Source organism: Macrosteles quadrilineatus, unplaced genomic scaffold (assembly GCF_028750875.1).
Source record: "Macrosteles quadrilineatus isolate MER2022 unplaced genomic scaffold, UCM_ALF_1.0 Scaffold_4__1_contigs__length_99947679, whole genome shotgun sequence".
Taxonomy (NCBI): Eukaryota; Metazoa; Arthropoda; class Insecta; order Hemiptera; family Cicadellidae; genus Macrosteles; species Macrosteles quadrilineatus.
Genome location: NW_026542597.1, coordinates 89,203,431 through 89,219,282, shown reverse-complemented (window position 1 = coordinate 89,219,282; position 15,852 = coordinate 89,203,431). Strand labels below are relative to the sequence as shown.

Sequence of the window (15,852 nt, the reverse complement as noted above, 5' to 3'; positions counted from 1 at the left end):
GACCTTTAAAAGTAAGCACAAAAATCACATAGCTATTCGGCGCTATGTAGTTTGGTTTGAAAATATAAATTTCCAGTATATCAATGATACCATCATGAAATTACATCCCCACACCGATTCCCCACTTCTATAGTCTGTATCTCCTGGCCACTGCCTAGGACTGGCCCGAGCCTTAAGCATTGGCCAGTCCCCAGGAGTACGTAGTTTCAGAAGACAGGTCCCTCGACACAGACTATAGCGTCGACGGCACGTGCCAAACAGTTATCCGAAGTGAGATACGCAGCTATGCGGTATGACGTATAGCGTATGTATACCGGATACGGAAGGAAGACCGCTCGCAGCTCATTTACATCTGCCATATGTCACATTCTCCTGTAGTTTAGTCACTGGTGTAGGTAAGAGGGAATTTAGTGTAGGTTATGTTTCGCAGAGTCAGAGGTAATTAAATGAAAAACAGTAACAGGCTAATTTCTTTCTACCTCTCCACTCAGTCAATTAGCTAACAATTGAATGCGCCAATATTTTCCTTTGTTTTCGTGGTAGATTTTTACTTTTTGGAGGGATTGGTCTGTATTTTTTTTAAACTGTTGCATTGATGCTCTAGTGGTTCGGACCGTCTCACTAGTGCCTTGTGGCTGCTGTATATGCGTTCAAATCCCGTCAAACATAAATGAATTATTTCTCAAATAATGTCTTAATACGTCACCTTATTAATTTAAACTACCACGGTTCTTTATAATGCAACTGTTCAAGAGTGAACCAATAACTTTAATATGCAATTTTAATTTACATGTCATCCTCGTTCGTAAATTTTTTGTTTGTAAAATATTGCAAATAACAATTCCAGTTCTACAATACGTAAACAATTGAAAACTAACTAGTTTGAACGAGTGAACCGTATTGTAAATCATTTTTGTTCTTAACAAATTTTATTTAACATAGGCATTATCAAAGTGTCATTTCCTCTTTGGTAATTTGTTATGGATTTATCAGTGAATTCCACAACTGATATCGGCAAAATGGCTAAGCTTCAGGAAATAAACAAAACATCATCTTAAAATTGCACTAAAATACATTGAAAATATTAATAAGGTTATATTTTAATTTCTAAAATTCTAATAGTTTTAGACACCTACTTTGGCACAGTTAAATTGCCCCCCCCCCCTATGAAAAAATAATCTTACATAAAGCTCAAATTTGTAAAAACACACCGAAAACATCATCTTTCTCCTGAAAAAAAAACATATCGTGTTCCACCGAGTTACAGTTTGTTGCTGTTGCTGTGTTCAAACAAATGTGTCCACCTTTGGGGCACTCGGGGGATGTATGTAGGGGAGGGTAGGGGGGTAGAAGGGGGGGGGGTTTACAGGTCTGATAATTCGGTTACATTTGTACCCGTCTCGCTTCGTTGGAGACGTCCAAACACTGGGAATTACCTCTGTTTGTCAACCTCTCAATGTTTCTAAACAGTTTATCTTTCGAAGTTTGGATAATTGACCAGCTGATTTGTGGTCTTAATTTATAGACAGATATCTGGAGAAATAATGATTTTTCGTTGGGATTATAAATTATTTTGATAACGATTTTTGTATGTGTTCATGCCAATAATGATTATTACGAGTTTTGTAAGGGGGTGGTATACTATGTACAGGGGGTGGGGGTGGGTGGGTGTAAAATAACAAACTCAAGTAAACATGAAATATGTAAACATGAATTGTAGGTTAATTATTTCCTAAATATTAATAAACAAGCAGGTTTCTTAATATTGTTTATTATTATTATCTTCTAAACCTGTTTTCTCAGCTCGTGTACATCGCAGGGAAAATGTACGCATACTGTTAGAAACATTTTCCTGTAGATGTACCGAATCCCTTTATAAATTAAAATAGGCTAAAAAGATAAGCACAACAAATGAATAAATTAAAAAATCACATGGGCCTTATGGGTTGCTATGCTGGTGACGAAAGAACAACGATAAATAAACAGAAAATCAAAGCAAATGGAAGACTGCTACACAATCATCCCATGTTTTATTTACAGCGTGGGGTGAAAATAGAGAAGTTTGTACATTACATTATTTTTGGTTGAGTTTCGGCCACTGGTCGACCTCTAGTATAATTTATTCTGTATTTAAACTGTCTTTGATTATGCTTCATCGTATGAGAGCGTCGTGTAAATCTAACTAGGTTAGATTAGGATATCAAAATCATTTTTAATCAAATCAAAATAATTTATTCAAAGAGAAAGAGGTTTACATGAATACAATATCATGGAAGAGTGCTTGGATATCGTAAATAATACAAATGATCGAGCAAGCTGTGTCTACTTTTTGGATATTTTCATTTGCACTATTTTAACCACCCAGACTTTAAAATTACACTAACAAAAAATAATATTTAAACTATAAACAAAGGTTGATAGTCAATGATTACAATCCTTGCAAAATGTAAACCACAATGATGCCTGCAAAAACACATACAGGGTGAATAAAAAGTCAAGACCCCCCCAACTAATATTTTCCCAAGTAAGTAAAGAAGTAAAGAATGGCGAAAACTAGAGCTCGCTATCTCTTCTCTATCCAAAATGGTAGCCAATATTACCATTACGACCCAATTTTACCATTGATTTTCCACAACATTTGATGGGCTACCATTTTGGATAGAAAGGAGATAGCGACCTCTAGTTTTCACCATTCTTTAAGTTTTTGTAAACCCTTCAAAATGAGGTGTCACTTGAAGGGGGTTTACATTTAAAATATTTGAGTTGCCCCCAAATCCCCCCTTTTGGGGGGACACTCAAAAATTTAAAAATCATAAAATGAAACTTCCTGCTAAGATTACACGACCACCAAAAGGATATCTCTGTATATTTACTTGGAAAAATATTAGATGGGGGGGTCTTGACTTTTTATTCACCCTGTAGTTTACAACGTATGCAAAACCAATGCATCATCCATATTGCGTCGCGCCCTGATGTACATGTTATGATAAAACTGTTCTTATCACGGTTTAGATTTCATTTAAGCTTTAAATTTGTTTAATCATTATTGCGTATTAATGTTATGATCACATGAATGTAGATCCCCGAGGACTGTTTTGAGCTTGTTAATTAAATAATCGGTGATTAACTATTCATATTTTTTTATGAACAATTATCTTTAGCCAACAAATTTCCTATTTTGTTTTAGCGAATTTCCCATATAGGGAATAAGCTATTACCGTAGTACTCATGGTAAGACCTGGACCCGGGACTGATTTACTTTTTCGTTTTGAGGTCCCTAGAGACCAAAAAACCATCCGTTCAAATTCTTATATATATATATATATATATATATATATATATATTTATTTATTTATTTATAAATGTGACCGTTAGCACGATAACTCGAGCAAAAATCATCCGATTTTGATGAAATTTGGTACAAAGTGTAAACCTACGTTTATTCGAACGAGTTCGCGAACCAGCATGATCGGACTATGGGAACGGAGGTCTATGGGGGGTTTTACGGGGTAAAAATAAATTTTCCTCATTTTTGACCACAAAAACTTAAAATTTAGCAATTTCTTTCAAACCATTCAATAGACCTTAAAAAACAAATCGTTTAGTATATTGAAGCGTTATTATGCACCTAATGGTTACGGAGAAAATTCAAAAAAAAACTGTAAATTTTAAATTCCCTTGTTATTCTTATGGAGAATAAATAAACTGTTGTAGTTTGCTTGTTTATGAACATATTTTGATCGCATTTGGAAAATACATTTATTTTTTACTAAACTATTAACATTTTACACGAAAAAAACACTTTTTTACCCTCCCTGTTACAGCAAACCTAAGTAGGCTACTCGTTAAACTAATTCTATTTAAATAGAGGATAAATGCGATATTTTTAAGGAGGCATATTAGTGCAAGTCCAATCAGGCATATGGTAATTCGCTTAGTCTGCAGGTTTGCTGCGGCGGGGGTATTTTACAGTGGAATTGTAATATCATCTACATGAGATTAAATACATAAATTGTATCTTCATTGTGCTTAGTTTTGTAAGGTATAAGTTTTGTACGCTGGTCATTGAAATTACTGTGGATTAATGTATATAAACATTCAATTTGTTATGAAAATTAAAAAAAAATAATTAGCATTTTAATTTTTTTTTTTTTTTATTGAATGGTAGGCCTACTGTAACTTTTGATTTTTTATACGATGGTCTCTTTGATTCATCAACCTGTAATAATATTGTATATATAGGCTCTAAACCACATGTTAATTATGTTTTCAAAAAGAAATAAAATAACTCAACAATTGTGTTTATTTTATTAAAACATCAAGTCATGAATTCAAAACATTCTTCCTTAGTTACTTACCTGCACAATAAAAAAAATTGACATGAAGACTACTTGGGCTGATGGTGTCTACACAGGTATTGTAATGTGGGCATAAACCAACTGTTATGCATCTTTAGGTCTTTAGATAGACATGTCGTCTAACTTGAATGAAACCCATTATACCTAACATTTACTATTGGAATTATCAATACTAAAAAATGCATTTTAAATCAGACAAGGAAATAAAACAATATCAAAATAACCAATTTGTAGGTGTTACGTTTGGCAGTTTGTCTAAAAGTCAGAACTTATTATTGTAATGATTTAATTGTTAGAAGTAATTCTATTAAGAAACAATGTTAATTTTTTTTTAACTATAGAAATTATTGTCATAATTTTTAAGAATAAAAATTATTATTAATATGATTAAAAGTTGGTTAACAGTTTCAGTATTGCAGATACTTCTCTTTACTTCTGATCTGACTCCTCCTAATTTAAAGTATTTATTATGTCTGATATACCAAGGTTTTCTACAATAAATAAACAAGGTATACAATCAAATAAGTTCAGAAATCATAAATCATATTTATTATATATTTAATAAAAAAGCTACACAATAAGATACTTAATATAATTTTCAAACAGCCTTTTTAAAACATCTTTGAAAAATCTTAATTCTTCCAAAAACAAAACTAAGTAAAAGCTTTGTTAAAGAAACATGTACATAATATTTAAAGTCATGAATTTGTTTATCAAAGAAATAGGGCTATAATTTAGTATGATTCTGGCTTTGGTTCCTAAATTAACTAAACTAAACTACCTAAATTATTAACTAAGGTATTCGGAATCTTTTATGAAATCAAACATTTAACTCGAAGATCTTTCCTATAATTACAGTTTACTGTATTTCAATAGCCATATTATGAATAAGCATTTTGTGATCTTTAAACAGAACAAGGTCACCTTTTAAACCAAATTTACAATATTATCTCCAACCAATAAATGAGTGTATGCTATTACAAATTATATTTAACAACATTTTTTATCAACATTTCCATAAGCCTTATCTTATGTATCTTATTTGTTAACTTAAAATCTCTAAAAACAAGTTTATACTATATATCTATAGATAGTATGTATAATATTATAAGTATATCATATTAAATTCAAAACATTTGTAATTATATGACACATACTTTACCCTTATTCTCAGACAAGGGGATCTTGGAGTCTACCATCATAGATTTGTACATAAATAACATACCCAACAAATGTCTAGAAACATTTAAACACAACATTTCATTTGTCTTGGGCCTAGTTCCATAGTATCCACACTGGTAATATTTTTTTCTTAAGAAATTTACTTGTTGCTACTGCTACTAGTAGATAGATACTTTTTTATAAAGTACGTAATAATCATTTTCGAGCAACTTGCAGACTAAGGGAATTTTCAATTTCCCCGTTGAATTTACATTGTTAATTTGTACAGTATTCAAATAGGTTTATAACATGAGGAAATTTATGGATAAATGACCCAACTTAGTAAATACAGTACTTACGTTTGCTACAAGGCTCTCATAAAGTTCTCACTGGTAAAATTTGTTTAAGCTCACAATAAAATCAAGAAATTTGTCAAATTTGATGAAGATGCATAAATAAACTAGCAAACTTGCATCGAGAGACAATGTTTTGTGTTTATAAGTTTCAACATGTCAGTAAACAATTTGCCTAGGATGGAAATATTAATATAACCTACTAAACTTAGTCTTTGATTGGTTAATGGTTATATGTCACGTTGATATTTTTGGGAAAAGTGAGATAAACTGATTTGTAGTGTGCAAACAACATCTTGGTTTGGAACCACCTTACCCACTGGTAGATTAGCCGTGTTTGTAAACTCATTTAAGTGAAGGTTTGTTGACGCATTTAGAATCAAAATCAAAGGAACTATATGAATAATTGTGTCTATAGAGACAACTTTATACACTATTTTTCATACAAATATAAGAATTAGAATTTTGTTGGCTTTTAAGGCCCTGAAATGTAGGTACAGCAATTCCGAAAATAGGTCATACCTATTTTGGTCATAATTATTTTGGCAGAGAAGAGTTTTGAGCTGAGGAGGGTCTCGGTGCCGGATATATGTAATGTTCTGCTTGAAGAGTTGCAATTTGAATTTTGTGCCTGTAAATTTAGTATTAATAAGCAAAAATAGCTCATTATTGGTATTTACAGGTCACCTAGATCATATGTAAATATTTTTCTGGAGTGGTTAGATATTTTAATTGATTATTTTAATAAAAATATTATAAAAATATTGTAGCAGGTGACCTGAATATTGATGATTTAGTATCGGATAGCAGACATAGATTGTTACAACAGATGTTAGAAAGCAAAATATGAGGTACCTTGTTGATTTCCCAGCAAGAGTTACAAATAATTCGGAGACAGCAATAGGTAAATTTTTGATAAAAAATATATAATTATCTGACTTAAAGGTAGAAGGTCTGGTTACTTTCTTATCTGACCATGATGGACAGATATTAAAAGTAAAATCCAACATTCTATGAAAACCGTAAATTTGCTGATTAAAAAAGAGTTGCGTAAATTTTCACATGAAAACATTAATCTTTTCACACAATTACTTTCCAATTAATCTTGGTTCGATGTGTATAATTCCTGGGAAGAAACAAAGTATGATGTCTCAAAAAAATCTTTCTATTTTGTTTAGGCTTTTCAAAACATATTGGTTACAATGAGAAATAAAAACGTACAAGGATAACTAAAGAATTGAAGATGAAACAACAGCATATAATTTAACTCACTAAGGAATATCGTTAATCGTAGTAAAAAAAAGTATTAGTTTAAAAGATTTTTTTTTACACCAGGAAAAGTCTAATTAATTATAAAAGAGGACTAAATAAGGCTAAAAAATATAAAAAATAAATTCCCAAAACATTCAGAAAACCGTCTGGAATATAATCAACTCTGAAGTTGGGGAAAATGACAAGAAACCATTAGAAAATATAATTGTAAATCAAAATTCATAAACAATTTTGGACCCATAAATATGTTTATGTATGTTGGACACATAATATGTTTAAGTGTTATTTTAGCAACATGGTTACAGATTTAGATTTAAATTTAAATTGTAACAATCAGAATGTGACGGCTGATGTGAAAGCTGATTTTATCGATGACATGTTTAAGACAAAATTTGAGCTGAAACCGATCTCTGAAAGAGAGGTGGAAAAAATCATTCAATCTTTAAAAAATAAACACTCTAGTGGGCATGACGAAATTCCTGTAACAATAATAATGGCTGCAAAAACCTACATCAGCAAAATTGTATGTCATCTGATCAATTCTTCGTTTGTTTCAGGCATTTTTCCTAACATATTAAAGCGGTCAAAAATAATTCCTTTACACAAAAAAATGACCCTTAAAATATATCCAATTATCGCCCAATGTCTGTTCTTCCTTCAATTTCTAAAGTGTATGAAAAAGCCGTCTACTTACAATTATCAGAGTTTTTGAAAAAATTTAATATTTTGGATGATAATCAGCATGGATTACGGAATGGAAGATCAGTTGTGAGCTCAGCTGTTTCTTTTATCGAATCAGTCATTGAATCAGTAGACAAAGGACATTATGCAATTGGCATATTTATGGACCTTTCTAAAGTGTTTGATAGTGTAAAACATAGTAAATTACTAAAAAAATTTAAAAATAATTGGAATATCAAAAAGAGCCCTTAATTGGGTTTCTTTCTATTTGACAAATAGATCTCAATTCGTGGAAATTACCCATTTGACAAATCATAGTAGAATTATCAAATCATCGTCAACTTATCAACCAATTAAATTTTGGGTGCCACAAGGTTCAATTTTGGGGCCTTTGCTTTTTTTTGTGTTACGTTAAGGGCATGGAAGATACTTTGACCTACAAGAAAAATTCTAAATTATGTTTTTACGCTGATGATTCTAATTTGATTGTATCATCTAACTCTCCAGAAGAAACTGAAGTTTTTACATATGTAGAATTAGAGAATATTGGAAACTAGTTCTACAATCATAACTTATTATTAAATTCACAAAAAACTAAATTTATAAATTTCATCCAGCACAGAACAAAATTACAAAATAGCCAACAATAACTTACAACTCAAATAACATTCAAAAGGAAAATCAAATCAACTTTCTGGGATTAACAATAGCTGAAAATTTGAATTGGGATAAACACACACAGAACGTTTTAACCAAAACTAACTCTGGAATGTTCGCATTATTAAAAATGTCCTTTTATTGTAATTTGAAACCCCTAAAAAGTATATATTTTGCCCACATTCACTCCCATATTTCATTGGGTTTAGCATTATATGGGTCACAAAAATATTAAATATGGATGTCATTCTGAAGCGACAAAAAGATGCTACCTATCAGAATTATGCTTAAGCTTAAACAAGATGACTCGGCAAAAGAACATTTTAAGAAATTACAAATTTTTACAGTTTATGGGCAATATATTTATGAAACAATTGTTATCGCAAAAAAATGAATCCGAACAAGTAATAAATTCAGTGCATTCTTATAATTTTAGGCGGAGAAGGGAGTTTGTCCAATCTCACAAATTAAAATTTTTGGAAAAACCCCTCATACGCTGGTAACGATTTTCTAAAACTTGTCCGTGAATTCATAAAAAAATAATCGAACCTATCTAAATTCAAGAAAATTGTAAAAGAGCATATAATAAATCTAGCATTACATTATTTTGATGAATTTTCCTCCTATAAATAGAAATAGTACTTTTATTTTAAGTATTCTGACACTATTCACTGTACCACTAATGTACATGATTTATGACGAATAAAGATGTTTGAATATGAATATGAATAACATTACGGTTACAACTTCCTCTCTAAAGGTACGTTAGAAAATAAATTTATTTACTCAATAAAACTCTGTTAGTAATTTTTATAAGATATTTAAGTACATTTTTTACACCCTCGACAATTGCAATACTCCGGCCCGGAGCCACAGTACCCATTGTTACTGCAACAGTTAAACTTAGTATTTGGCTCACATTCTGATTCGTAGATTCCATCAACCTTTGGTACTTTTGGGCCACATTTTTCTGCTTTGTCTTCACCATCACTCCGATCACATTACTTTTTAGGTCCATAACGGTAGTTTTTATTTTTCTTGAAGTCAATACAACCGTTGCAAGTGCAGTGTTCTGGTTTACTTCCACAATATCCACCATTGGAGCAACAATATGCATTATCATCATCTGGGTTACACGTTGGAAATACATCTTTGAGTTTGTTTACTTTTCTTCCACATCTGCCACGTTTTCCTTCTTCAGCATTAAGAAAATACCAGGTAACAGGGACAGTTGGTTTGATAGGCTGCTCTAGAATCTTTTGTGGGTTATCTCCATAGTTTTTACAAGTCGGACAGTCACAGTATTTTTCTCCTGATCCGCAGTACCCAGCGGGTCCACAACAGCTGTAGCCTGGGTCGTCTGGGTCACAGACCGGGTAATATCCCTTATACAACGGTGCAGAACGGCCACAAAGACCAGCCATGTCATCTCCATCCTCTGATGTCCACCAGCGTTTTTCATCTATTGGAGAGCATTTATGATTAATTTCATTTGGGTTTGTTTTGTCACAAAGTCGTGCTTGATAGACAGTATTTAACAATGTGAGGTCATCATCATCAAGCTCAACAGACCATATCATTAGTCCACCCACGTTCTTATTCACTGCATATTGTACTTTAGCCTCGAGAGATTTTTTGTTTTCATACCCTAAAAATGTTTTATTTGCTGGATTCCAAGCATATGGAGTACGACTTTTCTCGTGGAAATTTTGTTCAAACCCCCCTGTTTCTAAAAACTCAGGTATTTCGTGCCATGCCTTATACCCCCCTTCAAACACACCGTTTACTCTTTCTGCAGTTCTCCACATTCCATCCTTGCCATCTACTGGTTGACCAACATTTTTCCAAAATCTTCCATAGAATGGTAAACCTATATTTATCTTATGCGGCAGTTGTGTTTTACAAGTGTAGTATTTTACTGTCCAATCAACATTTGTTTTACCAGAAAATCTTGGAGGCATTCCAAAATACAAAGGTGATGGAGGTCCTGTATAAGCTCCCCACTTACTTGCCCAGGCTCCAAAATAATCATAGCTCATTATGTTTGCAAAATCAGCATGCTTTAGCAATCCTGGCAAATCAAATCCTGGATCTAGTATCCACTGCCCTGCAGCTCCTGCGAAAGACAACAAGAACTTTTCTTCTCTTCTTACCTCACTGGCCAAGTTATCCAAAGCACTTCTTATTTCTTTAATCAGATTAACATAGTTTTGTTTATCTTGTGGAATTCCCTCATTGGCACCTCCAGTTACTGGATATTCCCAGTCAATATCAACACCATCAAATCCATATCGCTGGATCATTTTTACTATGGAGGCTATAAAAGTGATTCTTTTTTGTGGGCTAGCAGCTACAGCACTAAAATACTGAGAATTCTCCCAACCACCTACTGCAAACATAATTTTGACATGAGAATGCAGAGCTGCCAACTCCATTAGATTTTCTAAACGCTCTTTAGAATTTTTTACTTCATCATTAATATTTTGTGCATTTTTTCTATCAGCTGAGCCTACATCTATGGTTCCATCTTCTTTCATTTCTAAAAATGCATAAATTACATGTGTTAATCTCCTTAATTCTCTACCACTTATTTTCTTCTTTCCCCAAGATGTATAGTAACCAATTATACGTTTATTGCAGTTTTGGACATTAACCAGCGCACTTCCCTCGTCTTCATCACCATCTTCTCCACACCCACGTTTGATTGCTCGAGTACTCTTTTTTTTATCTGTTACCTCAGGTAACTGATTAATCCAATAATTTTTCTCTTCTTCTGATAGAGTATCAGCTCTTTCACATATTAATGGGCTTACCGGAAACCAAACCGAAGCATCGTTTCCAACTGCAATAGGACGACCAGCATTAATGGTAGTAGCTGTATGTCTCCACGGGCTTCTTATATTTACATTTAATGCTTGAAGTTCTCTTTGAACCTCGTATTGTGATAAAGGTGTATAGACTTGTTTTCTTCTTAGGTTCTTTTCTGTTTTGTTTGCTGGATGATTGTTACTTGCCATGAAACCAACAACTTGTACATTCAATTTTTTATCTTTGTAGCATACCATTTTCCAATAGCATGAAGGAATTTCAAGTTTATTGATTTTTCCAATGTTCTTGTTACATATTCCGGTAGCAACAAGACTTCGATGTTTCCTGCTGAAACATTCAACTTCAGTTTCTAATCTTTTCCATGGTCCTTTGTTGGTGAATGGATCTTGTGGAGCAAGATTTATATATAGATTTGAACTAAGTCTTGCTTTTTCAGACCACCTCGCAATATTGGCAGGGGTTAAATGTCCTTGATCCCATGGTTTTCCGCTGTAATCTGACGGAGATCCTTGATAACTTGCCAGTTGTGAGCAAGGGAAAGGTTTATAACCCTGAGCTCTCTTTACGTCTTTACTTGCTGCGTAATCTTTACTTCTATACTGAGTACTCTGATGAAGAGCTACAGTCCATACTGGAAGCTTGCGGAATAAGTTGAAAAGTGCAACATAAACTGTTACATATTGTCCAAAAACAGTAGAACCAAGCTTTTGAACCTGAGGGGTTTGTAATGAAACGAGAGGATATGGAATGGGACCACAGTCAATTCTATCACAGGTTGGTGTTGGTATCCATGTTGGCCGCTGATTCTCTCTACCAACACATTTCACTTGGCTATTTGGTTCCTGATATCCAGGTTCACACTCAAAGTCACAAGTTGCACCCTTTTTCCTACTTGAACATCCTGATACTAATGTACGTTGTATAATATTAGGTATACTAACGGGTGGACATAAATTATATTCGTCATCATCTTCATCATCATCACTATCACAACTACCAGGTCTAGGTCTTTTATTTGCCATTCTCTTGGGCCTCTTTTTACAGTTTCTCCTATTTTTATCAACATTTTTTTTACTTTCAGGGACTTTTCTGCTGTTATTATTTACTCTCTCTACATCACGTTTTGATACTTTTTTGGGACCTAATGGTTTCATTTTTACTGCTTTTCCTATAGCTTTTAACCCTTTGCCAATAAATTTCCCACCTACCGGGATCAAAGATGTTGCAATATCTAAAGCTTGACCTTGTAAGAGTTCAGAACCATTCTCCCTTGTTTTGTCCCAATCCCCTGTAACAACTCCATTACCAAGTTCTACTGCATTTGATACATCTTTCACAATTGGTATGTTAACAAACGATTCCTTATCTTGACCAAAGTCCCCTGTAACAACATTTTTTACAGTATTTACAACTCCTTTAGCTGTATCAACGACAGTTTTTGCTGTATCTTTAACAGTATCAACAAAAACCTCACCAACCTTTTTAAGAGCGTTTCCTATTCTTTTAAAGAAATCTCCAATCCCTCTCTTTTGTCTAAGCTGAACTGCACTGTCACTGTTACCATTGTTTTTATCAAAACGAGTTAAAGATGTTTCTGTTTGCTTATTGTCAGAATCAGGCTGGAAACAATTGAAAATGTCAGAACTTTGGAAAGGGTTAAGCTTATTCAAAGAGTCAAGGGCAAAATCTAGGTTACTTACTTTGGTAAATATTTGTTTATTATCCATTTGCTGAAGAATTACATTATTTGCTGCTGTATCACTAAACAGGTCATAGAAGAAGCATTCTGCTTTATTGCGATCGTGCCTTACCATAAAATGTGAACACCAACTCTTAAATTCACTGTTGCATTTAATGGCACAGTCTATTTCACAGTTTGTGCATGGGCCAAAATTCTGTTTAGCTTTATTTTCTTCTATCGAAAAGCCTGGTGTTCTTACATAGTTAATAATGGGTGAGGTTATATCTGGTTTTTTGAAAACTGTGATAAATCTATCATTCCTTACATATTTAACCTCTTTAGATGAAATTTTGCACATCTTATTTGCATAAGACATTCTTATGTAAGAATTGCTTGAATCAAAAATATTAAAACAATCTTTGAAAGACTTTCCACCTATTTCATGAAAAGAGTTATTATCATTTGATATCCTTTCAATATCGTAGCTGGACAACAAATCGTGGTTCATTATTAGCTTCTGATTTTCTGTAAATATTATTGGATATCTCATTATAAATGTTGTTGGGGAGTTGTTACCCGGAAGGTCCTCGATAGTTAACTGTTTTGTGTTTTTTGTTATTGTGTCATATCCAAGAGCAATACAGAATGAGTCTTTTAAACACGACATCAAAGCACTTTGAATAGATTGTTTGATATTTTCATTTACAACCCATTTACTGTCTGGACATATAATAAGATTATAAAAATAATTTGTTTTTTCAGGGTAGTAACAGGTTTTGCACCCTGTCACTGAATCGCACCCAACTCCTGGATATGTGAAACATGATTTAGAATAAAATGCTGAATGAGTTTCATTTCTTATTGAAGCGCACTCGTTCTTTTTTATATCGGAAGTTTGGTCTTGGCCAAAGATTTCTTCTCCAATTTCAATGAACCTAGAACTAGCATCCCTAGAAAGTGGAAGAGATGTTATTTTAAAAGCAGAGATAAATCCATATTGCATGTCTATATATTGTATTTTATCTTGAGAAGTAATCATAACACAGTCCAGAGTCTTTATAGAATACGACACATAATTACATTTATCATCGTGGTTACATTTTTTTAAACATTCTTTGAAGTTTTGTTCTCGTGATTGTTTGAAACCCTCTCCTGTTATGGAAGTATGTCGAAAATAAGACCAGTTTTCCAAAACCCCCATTGGTTGTGTCATAAAGACGGTTGTCCATTGTGAGCTCTTGGTAAAAACACCAATTGTATTATTGAATATATAGCAAGTACGAGTTGAATAGTCATAGCTAAATGCCACACAGTCATCTCTGTCAAAGCAATAACCGAAACATTCCGGAAAGAGTAAATTAGATTCAACGTCCAAAGGCTCATTTGATAAGAACACATTTACAAACCTTTTTTGTGGAAAGTAAGGGCACAAGTCACAAGTGCGAATTCCTTCATTTTTAATTTTGAGTATGGACTTCTTTTCTACATCAATAGCTATACACGGTAAACTGTCTGGTTCTACTGCAAAATCTTTACCTTTGATTAATAAGTATTTAACAAAATTCTGGAAAGATTCTCCTGTAATTAAGTTTGTATCATCGTCGTCATCGGGTATTTGTTTGCTTTCACAACACTGAAAAATGTCTCCCTGTCCTTCTCCGCAAGACTGGGAGCCAATTTGCAGCATCCAAGGAGGACAACCCCTGATGGTCCAGTTTGATGGTTGGCATGGAGACCAAACACACTCAAGATCGGTCGTCAATGGCGGCTTTGGATGGTTACTATCAGGGCAGCAAAAATATTTGTGACCATTGTCACAGTCTTGGATATTATATTGCACGAGACTATATTGTTCGCAACCTGTTACTTTCCAGTTGTTGGGTTGACAACCAGTCCACCAACAACCAGTTTGAGGGGCGCGAGTTGTTGTTGTGTCCAGTGTACAACAGTAGTATTCTGAACCACCTTTACACCCTCTGATGTCTTGCTGAGTCCTATTGTACTGGCCACAACCAGTTACAGCCCGGGTGTTTGGTTGACATCCGCTCCACCAACAGTCATTTGCTGAATACGAGAGATGGAAGAGCAGGAAATGTATCAAAAGTAGGATCATTGCTGTCAATTTAAGTAATCACTTATTGCACTTCATCATACCTCTCTTAGAAGACTTGTGTTGGTTTTGGCGCAAAGTTAAGGCGGCACAACAACGATTCTGAAAAAAAAAACACACATCTTGATATAGAGTAGTGTATATAGATGTACAATGATATTACAACCAACAGGAAACCCTATATCAATAAATATTGGAGGGTAGTCATAGAGACAATTGTGGACGACGAACTAACTTTCAATACCAGTAGTTTTAATTTGAGAAAGAATGTTTGAATACACACCCGTAGGTAAAATGTAAATTTGGAAGTAAGGTTTGTTTCAAAGCTAAGAACATGGTTAATTTGGAATCTGACTCCTGTATATTATTTAGAAGTCAAAACTACTTCGCCTATTGCCAATGGTACTTGTAAGTTTCTTGTATGTTTTTATTAAAGAAATTTCCCTTGAGCAAAGCTCTATCATGATAATATGATGCATGTTAAAATATGAATTGGTTCCTTTCACTAGGTATTCATTCTCAGGTCCTCAGAAACCAAAAACAATTTTCTTAATCTTTACTCAAGGTAAGACTGTAAAACAGATAAAAAAATGAACTGCATTAAAAATTTGAACGTTTAGAAAATGGGCGGGTTTCCGAGCTCGGGAATACGTAATCCTGGAGTTACTTAATAAGTGAATAAAGTTAGTCATCGAATAAAAAATCGGGTTTCAGAGCTCGCGAACTAACTCCCTAGTCCGCGGACTAGTC

At 33.4% G+C, this 15,852-nt stretch overlaps 1 protein-coding gene across 1 annotated transcript; it reads right to left on the bottom strand.

Annotated features, from left to right (window-relative positions):
- Window positions 1-4,808: 4,808 nt before the first annotated feature.
- LOC128992434 (uncharacterized) lies at window positions 4,809-15,200 on the bottom strand. The gene is given in 1 exon segment (XM_054416007.1): window positions 4,809-15,200. A coding segment is annotated over 1 exon segment (5,802 nt). The 5' UTR covers window positions 15,106-15,200; the 3' UTR covers window positions 4,809-9,303.
- Window positions 15,201-15,852: the final 652 nt, after the last annotated feature.